The sequence below is a fragment of the Macadamia integrifolia genome, unplaced genomic scaffold, assembly GCF_013358625.1.
Source record: "Macadamia integrifolia cultivar HAES 741 unplaced genomic scaffold, SCU_Mint_v3 scaffold832, whole genome shotgun sequence".
In the NCBI taxonomy this organism is placed as follows: domain Eukaryota; kingdom Viridiplantae; phylum Streptophyta; class Magnoliopsida; order Proteales; family Proteaceae; genus Macadamia; species Macadamia integrifolia.
The window spans coordinates 260,457-271,817 of NW_024870552.1; the positions used below are offsets into that span (position 1 = coordinate 260,457).

General features: G+C 42.1%; 2 protein-coding genes across 2 annotated transcripts; both read right to left on the reverse strand.

The window, feature by feature from the left end:
* Nucleotides 1-2,539: 2,539 nt before the first annotated feature.
* LOC122070134 lies at nucleotides 2,540-3,094 on the reverse strand. The gene is made up of 2 exons (XM_042634243.1): nucleotides 2,975-3,094; nucleotides 2,540-2,866 (listed from the first exon to the last, which is right to left on the reverse strand). The coding sequence occupies exons 1-2, from the start codon at nucleotides 3,092-3,094 to the stop codon at nucleotides 2,540-2,542; spliced, it is 447 nt and encodes a 148-aa protein (XP_042490177.1).
* A 7,288-nt stretch (nucleotides 3,095-10,382) lies between these two features.
* Nucleotides 10,383-11,082, reverse strand: LOC122070130 (flowering-promoting factor 1-like). The gene has a single exon (XM_042634240.1). It carries the CDS (start codon nucleotides 10,967-10,969, stop codon nucleotides 10,664-10,666), a length of 306 nt encoding a protein of 101 aa, XP_042490174.1. The 5' UTR covers nucleotides 10,970-11,082; the 3' UTR covers nucleotides 10,383-10,663.
* Nucleotides 11,083-11,361: the final 279 nt, after the last annotated feature.

An 11,361-nucleotide genomic window follows, 5' to 3' on the forward strand; every position in this document is an offset into this window, starting at 1 on the left:
AAATCCTTGTACATTTTTGTACTACCTGGATGGATGGAGTAGGGTGAACTGTGAGCTTCTTTCAATAATAATTCCCTCATCTCTTTATCCTTGGGTACGCAAAGTCTATCTTTGAACTTGAGGACCCCATCTTCAGTCAACTTGAAATTTAAATCTTTTTGTCTTCCTTCTTTGATATCGCTTACTATTTTTTGAAGTCCTCATCTAGTACTTGGGAGACTTGGATTTTCTCCACTAACAATGGTTGTATCATAAGTGTGGCCAAGGTCACTGTCGCCTCATTCGTTAGTAGTTCCAAATCCATTCTTCTAGCTTCCTCAATCAACTGTTCATTCATAGTCAAGGCTGCTAGGGATAGAGTCTGAGACTTCCAGCTCAATGCATCAGCCACTACGTTGGCCTTCCCCGGATGGTAATGGATGGTGCAGTCATAATCCTTCATCAGTTCCAACCATCTTCTTTGTCTCGTATTCAGCTCCTTTTGGGTGAAAAAGTATTTCAAACTCTTATGATCGCTGTAGATCTCACTCTTTTCCTTATATAAATAATGCCGCCAGATCTTTAAAGCAAAAATGACCGCTGCTAACTCCAAGTCATGAGTGGGGTACTTCTTTTCATAGTCCTTCAACTGTCGAGATGCATATGCTATCACCTTACCATTTTGCATCAACACACAGCCTAAGCCCAACTTAGATGCATCACTATATACTACCATTCCAGCGTTGCTTTCTAGAATAGTGAGTACTAGAGCTATTATTAATTTCCGCTTCAATTCCTGGAAACTTTCTTCACATTCCTTAGACCATTCAAATTTCACTCCCTTCCGTGTTAGTTGAGTCATAGGTCCAGAAATGCGTGAGAAATTTTTGATGAACCTTCTGTAGTACCATGCTAACCCCAGGAAACTACAAATTTCACCTACATTCTTAGGTGCTTCCCATTCTACCACAGCCTTTACCTTTCCAGGATCAACTTCAATGCCCTTCTCTGAGACAACATGCCCTAAGAAATGCACTTGTGTAAGCCAAAACTCACATTTACTGAATTTTGCATACAACTTCTTCTCTCTCAATCTCTGAAGGGCAAATCTCAAATGGGTAGCATGTTCTTCCCTGCTTTTCGAATAGATCAAAATATCGTTAATGAACACGATGACAAAGTTGTCTAACATATTGTGGAATACTCTATTCATCAACTCCATGAACACTGCAGGGGCATTGGTTAGTCCAAATGGCATAACTAGGAACTCATAGTGTCCATAACGGGTCCTGAAAGCTGTCTTCTTGATGTCACCCTCTCTGATCTTGAGTTGATGATAACCAGATCTAAGGTCAATTTTGGAGAACGTGGTTGCACCTTGCAATTGATCAAAGACATCATCGATTCTAGGCAACGGATACCTATTCTTGATAGTTAGCTTATTGAGTTCCCTGTAGTCTATGCACATTTTCATACTCCCATCTTTCTTCCTAACAAAGAGTACCGGTGCTCCCCATGGGGACACACTAGGTCAGATGAACCCTTTCTCCAATAAATCTTGTAATTGTTCCTTCAACTCCTTCAGTTCTGAAAGTGCCATCCTATATGGAGCTTTTGATATAGGTGCTTCCCCAGAGATCAGATCAATAGTGAATTCAGTCTCTCGGTCCGGGGGTAGTCCAGGTTAGTCATCAGGAAAGATGTCTGAAAATTCTCTCACTACTTCTATTTCCTCTACCGACTTATTCTCCTCAATTGTGTCAATCACAGATGCCAAATAAGCCTCACATCCTTGCTCTAGTAATCTTCTCACTTCAAGTGCAGATATCACTAGTTTCTTGGACTTCTTGACTTTTCTCCCTTTGTAAACAAACTCACCTGCTTCTCAAAGTTTGAATACAATTTTCTTCTCAGCACATAAAACACATGCCCTATAGGCGGATAACCAATCCATACATAAGATAACATCAAAGTCACGCATCTCTAATTTAATCAAATGGGCAATCATGTCCCATCCACAGACTTGAATAAGACACGGCTCATAAATCTCCTCTAATCCTACCTCACTCCCAATTGGTGTGCTAACTACTAACTTGTGTGTTAACATTTTTGGCTTGATATTCATCTTAGTGAAAAAAGTGGGGGATACAAATGAATGTGATGCACCAGTATCAAACAAAACTTATGCAGGGGTCATCGATATCAACAAGGTACCTATGACCACTCCAGGCGATGCCTCCGCTTCCTCAGTAGTTAGTGCAAACACTTTCCCTTGCAGTCTAGCTCCCTATGGTGCCTGAGCCGGACGGGTGGCAGATAATGGCTGCACTAATCTGGTTGGTCCTACATAGGGGTCATCCGATCTCCTCTGTGAGCAATTCTTTGCAAAGTGACCCGTTTGCTGATAGACAAAACACCTTAAGGGGACTGTCTGAGACTGTGCTACCATGGGTCTAAGTGGTGGTGGTGCTTGTCCTGTTTCTGGTCTTCTATACTGACATGAGGTTGCACTAGAATATGTCCCCTTACAAAACCTACTAGGTGCCACTGTCCTCTTCCCTTAGATGGCATGATAGTTCTCTCTTTGTTTATCCTCAATGGATATGGCAGCCTGAACCACCTGGGCATAACTGTGGAGGTACTGAGCCACTAACACAACCCCTATAGCGGGTCTTAACCCTTTCTCAAATCTCTTCGCCTTTGCCTGATCCCCCTTCAAATGCTCAAGTGCGAAGAAGAACAACTTCTCAAAATCTTGTTGATATTCCAATACAGAGTTGGACCCTTGGTTCAACTCCATGAACTCTGTTTCCTTCCTCTCCCTCACACTATCTGGGAAGTAGTTGTTGTAGAATGCCACTTTAAAGTGTTCCCATATGAGGTTAGGCTATAGGGCCACTAGGATGGGTTCAGTGGACTTCCACTATGCATTTGCCTCATTTTTTAGTTGGTAGTCGGCACACATCAGTTTCTGTTCTTCAGTGAGGGTCATTACCTTAAATGCATTTTTCATTCCCTCTACCCATTTGGTGGGTGCCAAAGGGTCCTGCGCAATCCCACCAAAGTAGGGAGGCCTAAACTTCTGGAACGTTTCCATCACTTTCACATTGTCCATAGGTATAGGCAGTATGGCTTGGCTCTGTGGTGTCATTTGCCCCTGTGTTAGTGGTACATCAGGTTTGGGGCATAATGTACATTGGAGCCCTCTAGGTGGGTTGTGTGGTGAGCCATTGCTGCTGGGACTTGTTGTGCCTGGGGGATAGTGGTAGGAGCAACGTCAGGTACTAGCTGTGTCTGGGGTGGAACAACCTGTGCCTCTCAAGTCTGAAACACAACACTAATCTGTGCATTTAGACCCGTCATAAACTCCAGTTGCTACTATTGCAATCCTTACATCATCACATTTTGTTGCTATTGTAATCCTTGCAACATGTTGCCCATAATTGACACTACATCCTGGGCAAAAAGTATAGGTGGAGCAGGAGGGGCTGCCTGTGCTCTGGTATCGGGCACCTCTTCCCTACTTGGTTCTGAAGTCGGTGGCCGACCCATAGTAGATGTAGAAGTACGGCATGGCCGTTTAGGCGGCCATCCCACCTGTGTTTGGGATTTTCTAGGAGCCATGTGAACCTTCCTGTATAAGAGGTAACATAAGCAACTTAGTACAACTGAGCATGCATATTCAAGTCTTTATATGTACTAGGTTCAAACACCCACATCCTCCGTATCAACCCATTGAGGGAAGGAAAATATGTAAAATGGACCCACACATATAAAGGAAAGAAAATAAATTCTCACCTTTTTACCTTCACCGGTGGAAGGATCCACAAGGTCTGAAAAATCACTTAAAGTGTTCACCGGTGGATGGTAATTGTTTCACCGGCCAGCCGATGAACACTTTTACTGTCTTTTAAAAGGGCTGGCCGAGAACTCCCATTTTCACCATAACCTCTTCCTTTTCTTGCCAAGAATGACCAGAGAGTTCTCCCAAGGTTGGAAGAACATCATCCGGTGATTTTTGCCTCCAATCCACACCACATTTTGCGCAAGAGGTAAGGTTTTCCTCCCATTTTTGCTAGATTTTCCATTTTCCCCAAATTTTCTTCTCTGTGAAACCCTAACTAGTGATTTATGTGAAATTTCTTGCATTCTTTCCAAATGTGCCTTTCCTTTTGTATACACTTAGTTGGATATGTATATTTGTTGTGTTTGTATGCAGTCATAAGTTCTAGAAGAGACACACGTAGTCGAAATGCTGCAAGGCAGATTCCAGCTCCTCCAGAACCTAACTTTGACAGATTTTGGTTTTGCTCTACGGAGAGTGCGTAGAAATGGGGGGTGTTTGGAAGTAAACTTGTGGATTCTGGGAAGGCAATATTGCATGGTCAGATGGCTTCCTTTGGTATAGCGAGGTAATTCTAGGTATTGGGTTGATCACCGCTGTTAGACCCGAGGGACAGATGTTATCCTCACTTGGTCCAAATGTTCTTTCGCAATTTGAGGGGCGAGGAAGTAGGGGAAAATGATTATCGTCTCACGAGCTGAGTTATGGGAGTAGACCTCTCCTTCATCATAGCTGAGTTTGGTGCTATCACTGGGATTTCAAGCGCCGGGGAGAGTGTATATTGTGCTCCCAAGACTAGAAGGGGAGCCTTCCTGCCCCAAGATAGTTTAGATGAGATGTGTCGGCAGTTGACTGGAACCACTAGTGGATGCGCTAGGTTCAGTCACTTGAGAACCAAGCCCAAGGTGCTTTGTAGGGTAGTTTAGTTAAACATATTACCAGTTGGAAGTCATTTCAATGAAGTTTCTCTTCTCTAGGCCTATGTTACCCTATGCTTGTATGTGGGTCTCTAGATCAACCTCCCATACCTATTGATGCGGCATATGGCATACCGGGCCAAGTACCCAAAGGATGAAAATTTACTTTACGGAAATCTTCTTACTAGTATTTTTGTACACTTTGGAGTCCCCAATGCTGAAGAGCCTACAGATGGAGCCAAGAGGTATCCTTTCGATTTACACTCCTTAGTGAAGATGAAGGTCGACCCTAATGATGGTAGTGATGCTGAGGGGGTGCCGGTAATGGTCCCTATAGGAGGTGACCAGGATATGGATATGGAAAACGACGAGGAGGCCGAGGAGAGCGAGGAAGATGGGGAGGATAGTGAAGATGATGGACCTCCATTGTGTAAAGGCCGTAGGGTAACTACCCCACCTCCTCCTTACACTTCATTTCAATATGTCAGTGGCACTTCTTCTTCGATCGCACTAAGTGTTGTAGTAGGTTGGGATCGAGTGATGCAGCTATGGAAACAGGTTTTCGGGGTCTGAATACCCATCTGGATAGCATTGATGATAGGGTCAGTCATCTGGAGGTATGGACCCGTAGGTGGGACACTTACTTTGGGCTAGCAGATACTACTCCTGTTTCTCCTCTCTCAAAGTTGTTAGCTGAATTTGTTATTAATGAAATTATCAGTGTTATCGGCTTCTATCTTCAACTTGTCTCCTAAGTGTGAACTATGATTTATGTACTTATCTTTAAGCTTTTATTTATAACCTAATCACCAGTAGTCCTAACATTTCATAAATTTATGACTTAAAGCAGAGTATTGCGCTCTGATACCACAACACAATTCAATCACACTCCCACACTCACACACACCTTGAGCATGCAGTGCCGCCGGCACCAACCATTGGCCACCCTGCACCCCAGTCACACACACACACTCACCCTGAGCATGCAGTGTCGTCGGCACCAACCGTTGACCACCCTGCACCCCAGTCACACACCCACATGCACACATGCACCCTGAGCATGCAGTGCCACAGGCACCAACCGTTGGCCACCCTGCACCCTAGTCACACACACACACGCACACATGCACAATCATAATCCACATTCTTATGCCACATCAACACCATATATAAGGAATAATATAATAATATGTAAAATGATAAAATTCATTCACATATGCATTATAATGCAAGCATTCTATAAAAACACACAAAATCCCCTCACCTCGTGTTCTAGATGGCGTAGATAGTTGATGGTTTTGTGTTACGTGTCCCCATCACTTCTCGGTTCCACTCCTAGGATACATAGTGTTTTTAGGTTATTCGGTTATTCATAGAGGAGTAGGACACTAAGACTCATGCCCCAAATAAAAGGATTAAAAATTAACTTTAAAATGGTTCACCGGTGGATGCTCATCCGTCAGTGAGTTCACCGATCGATGAATCCAAACGGAATGAACATCTTGTAATATTTTCGCCGATGGATGGTTCCTGCCTTCACCGGCTGGCCGGTGACGATCCGTCGGTGAAGGTTAAATTGGGGTTTTCTTGCCCAGATCAGACCTATTGGCCCTGTGGCCCCTGTGTATGGTGGTGAAAATACGTATTTTTCAGTGGGGTGTCATTTCCCAGCTCCATTCCCCTTTCTCCTTCTTTTGTATAGTTTACAAATTGGGTTTTGTGATTTTAGGGTTGGTTTTTCATGTAGGGTATCCTCACACATGTCACTTAGCTTAGGTTTAGTGAAATTAGTGAGTGGATCAACATAGGGTTTCAAGATACACCCAATTTCTTCAATACACAAGTCTAGGTTAGGATACATTGGGGAAGACTTAGGTTGATCTCATGGAATGGTCATTAATGGCTCATGAGATCACTCTCACACACCATACCTAGGTTTAATTTCATTTTCCCCAACTTAGGATTATGTTAGGGTGTTAGGTCACAGAGGATTTGTTCAAATTCCCAAATCCTACGGTTTTGGGTAGGGATTTCATAGGGATTTGTCCTTAGACCCAAGGTTGAGTGAATAACCTTGCCAATGTAGGTCTCTTACTCTAATTTCCCTCTCCCATTATGTAGTATTTATGGTTGGGTAGGTGGAATTTGGTTGGGTCTCCATTACTCCCAATAAAGAGTGAAATGGCAAGGGAGAGAGAGAGAGATAGATAGAATGGTAAGAGCCCTATTTACAGCCACTTAAGTCCCACTAAGGGCTGTTTGGGGAATTAATGGGTTTTTACCCAATACCGGGTTATTCCGTTATTCGGCACTAACGGGCCCACCTTAGGGTGTCTGAATACGTTAATCTATTCCCCAATAGGTTGTACCAACTATTGGGGGTGGTTTCATGTGCACAGGTGCAAAGATCCGAGTCCCACGGTAAATTAACTTGTTTTCGGCCAGTATTCTCACCGGAGGGTGTTTACCGGTGGATGCTCCATCCACCGGTGACCATCAGCCGGTGAAGGCTGAACTAGTCACTTTGTATGGCGATTTCTCCTTTGTTTGAGTGGGGCTTTCTCCAGGGTTTCTAGTGTGTGTGAGGTTCAATTGACCTTTCCCTTCGGGTCCGGAATCCCTTCCAATTACTTAAGCATGGGTAGCAGGTGCAAGTGGGGTCACCCTTTCTTCCTCGGCAAAAGACGGATGCAACCCAGTGCTCACTGGTACTGGTGTCCTTAGGCGTCACACCTGAACATTAAATAAGTTTTAGGGTTCGAGTATAACAGATCAAAACCAACCCCAATCTCCGACACCTTCTGAGGTTGCTCCACCTGAACGAAGCTCTGGATTCTACATGATTCAGGTTGATCATGAATACCAAATTGAAAAACCCTTCCTTAGAACCGATTTTGAATCACCCAAAAATAAACAAAAATGTGATTGGTTTTTCAAAACCTTTAATCTTGAAGAACAAGCTCAAATTAGAACAAATTGGTATAATTTTATGATAAACCTAAAGACAAATGTTTTCTTTTTTACTTATTTTGATATTTTTTTCCCAAGATAATAGCATAGATTACCCTTGGCATAATCAAATCTGTACTCAAACTTCTTCTCATAAATCTTGGACCCTTAATTCCGGTCTAACCACAACTGCTATCCATCCCCCGGTAGAAAGCATCAAATATGCTTTTAAAAATACGCAGATAATCGCTTATCCACTTAAAGTTACTGACCAAGAAGACCCAAATAGAAAACAAATCGAACAACTAAATTTTACAAATTTAAGCCTTCAAACCATTGGCGATCAACTTTCCCGAGTTGAATGCCTTGTCCAACCTAAACCATTAGCCTCATCATCCATGACCCCGGCTCCGGTTCCTTCTTCAACTCTACTTTTCAAACCTTATAATATTCCTAGACAATAACAAAAATTACTTAACAAATCTTATATAATGGACCAAATTAATCACCGTCTCACTTCTTTAGAAGCCCCTCAAACACCAATACAAAGTCAACCAACTGCTGAATCTGTCAATCGTAGTGTTGCTCGCACCATTAAAGGATATTCTTCGGACTCTTCCTCTGAGTCAGGAAATGAGTCTGATGTTTTTCCCCCAATTAATCAGATTGGTCAAAGTTCCACACAAAACCCAACCTTCCCTGACCTTCAAATCGAAGCACGAGGAAGAACCCCTCAAGCTTCCTACCAAAGTGGCATCATCTATGAATGGAATATAGATAGTCTGTCCGAGCATAATCTCATGAACAAATTATAGAAAATGACTATGGTTAGCAATGCACATCGTATTCAAAATACTGAAGACAGTGCAGTTGCTACTTTACTTATTTCTGGCTTTACTAGCCAACTCAAAGTTTGGTGGGATTATGTCCTGACCGACGATCAAAAAACAGAAATTTTAACGGCGATCCAAACTTCTCCTGATGGGGAACCCCTTCTCAATCACTTAGGAGAACCTATAGAAGATGCTGTGAATACTCTTATTTTCAGCATAGCAAATTATTTCTTAGGAAATCCTTCCCGTCTCAAAGACAGAACTGCCGAACAACTATCAAACCTTAGATGCAAAAAATTACATGATTTCAAATGGTACAAAGACACCTTCCTGACCAAATTCCTTACCAGACCTGATGCTAATCTTCTCTGTTGGAAAGAGAAGCTTCTTACAGGTCTTCCAACACTTTTTTCTGAGAAAATCAAACAAAGAGTTCATAATTACCCTCTCTTCGTAATTACCCTTTCTTACAGGTACTGTTACTGTCCCAGGTAAAAAGACAGTCAAGCCAATCCCAGGCTTAGATAAATATGGTACAAATACCCTTGATCAAACCAATACGGAGAACAGTGTCCCTAACACGTGGAATTCCGTGGTGCTATCATAGAAGATTCCAAATCAAAGGACAAGATCATCTCCGAATTTCGGCACCTACAGTGCCTGCAAACAATATTCAAATTCAAGTGCACAGTACCAAATGAGATGTAATGAAGTACTGTTCCAAATGAAATTAGAATAGTGCTAAATGAAACCCAAATGCACTGAAAACCCAAATGTAATTCAAATGTGCTTCCTTCTATTATAAAAGGAGCACTACCCCTTCTCCCAAATCACTTGTAAGTTCTCCCAAAAGATTAGAACTAAGAGAGAGAAGCTCCCAAGCAAACATCACCCTTTGAGTTCTACAAAGATCATCCAAGCTCCGTCGGAGTTCCAAGTACTCCGCCGGTCTTCAAACAACTCCAGGTTCGATCGTCCCCTACGAGTCCGATCGCCCTCAAAGGTTAGCTCCAGCAAACCCCAAAGATCTCTCATAGATCAACACATCCTACATCCAACCCAAACCTATTCAAAACCTTGTATCCTGATCTCCAAATATTATATGTGCAAAGTTTACTTTAATTATCAAATTACATCATTATTTTCTGTATTCCATCTTGCATATAGTTTGCTTCTTGTTCTATCCTTAGATCAAAGCCTACAGTCTTGCCTCTTGATTCTGAGAAAAGATCTAGTTAAGCAGCTTTTAATTTTCTGCAATTCCATTCATATTTTAAGTTCATGGTTTTGTTCTTTTATTTATTTATCTTAATTTAGCACGATTTAGTTCTAAGTAAGGTATCACACCTATCTTAGTGTTAGTCTCCTTGCTGAATCGGAGTACGGTATTGCACCGGTCTCGTCCTTTTTACCATACAGAACGAGGAGATCCCTATTTCCCTGGTTTTTGGTACAGATCGATCATGTTATCCTGGTATATATATATATATATATATAGAGAGAGAGAGAGAGAGAGAGAGAGAGAGAGAGAGAGAGAGGATTCTCTCTGGCAGTGTGGCACCTGCACCCAAATCTAGGAATGGGCAAAATAACTGCCCTATAGATGCATCCCCATGTTTTCCCACTGGCCCTGTTTTGGTGGAGGAGCCACGCTCTCAAACAGAAAATTCTCCCGCACATATAATGTATGCATGTACCAATGGAGAGTTGATCCATTTAATCCAACAAATTCACTCCAAGATCGTGAGCGTCACATCTTTACTATTACACCCCCACAGTTGCTTTCTTCGCAGAACACAATATTTATACTTAAGAGTGGTTAGTTTTTGGTAAAATTTAAGAGTGGTGAGTGTCTTTATATTTCATAAACAAGTACTTCACTCAAGATGGATTACATCTCGTACTTGTGATCAAATTTATTAACAAAAAGAAACCGAACACAGACATGAAAAGTAGCCAACATGTAGTAGTAATGGTTGTAATATATCTTCAAACTCCTTGCTAGTTAGGGTGAGCACACAGAGAGACTTAAAAAGGTTTGAGGTTTGGACTCTAGTTAACACATTCCTCATATGAGGTACACACGCACACACACACACAAGGAATAAGAAACCTGGCCTAAGTACTGTATATGTAGGAACTTACATATTGTCGCGGACATGGAATATATTAGGGTTTTTAACAACGATGTCATACATATGTATTGACTTGAAGTTGGAGAAATCCCTTGGGAGAGAGATGAGATCAAGTGAGGAGGTCTTGTGGAATTGGAGGAGGTCAGGATCTTGGTAGTACCTCTCCCATCCTAACCCTCTCAGAATTCTCTCAAGGGAAGAGTAGGATGAGATGACTTCTCCTGTGGGTACGTGAACCAGCACCTTCCTCTCACCTGCTGGGTTCTCCACTAGCCGAATCACGCCATTCTTGAACACCCAAACTCCAGACATTTTCTTTCTTTCTTTCTTTTGTTTCTTGTAAGGACAACAAACAAAAAAGAAGAAGAAATAAAAAGATAACGAGCGATGAAGGAACTTCTGAAGAAGCCTTGTTGAAGGTGAGATGACATGGATTGTAAGGGCGGGTCGAAGGGTTTATATACAAGCAGTGATCAGGAGTTTATTGGATAATTTAATTTAAAAGACAAGACAGACAAGAGAAAATCTTTTAGGGAGTGGGTTGTGAAGATGATCCTTTGCTATAGAATATGTAGGTAATGTGGGTCCTATTAGGATTAAAATATAAGGGATACTAAGATGCTACAAAGGTACCACCCGTGGGAACTAAGATAAAGAATCTTGGCTTATGTGACCTAGATTCGACCCTTCCCACTAAGGTAATC

Excerpts from the sequence above, each read along its gene's own strand:
- LOC122070134 (XM_042634243.1), bottom strand. The coding sequence starts at position 3,094 with ATGGACAATGTGAAAGTGATGGAAACGTTCCAGAAGTTTAGGCCTCCC. Across the intron at positions 2,867-2,974 it reads GAATGAAAAATGCATTTAAG|CCTAACCTCATATGGGAACA; the intron begins GTAATGACCCTC and ends GTGGCCCTATAG.
- LOC122070130 (XM_042634240.1), bottom strand. The coding sequence starts at position 10,969 with ATGTCTGGAGTTTGGGTGTTCAAGAATGGCGTGATTCGGCTAGTGGAG.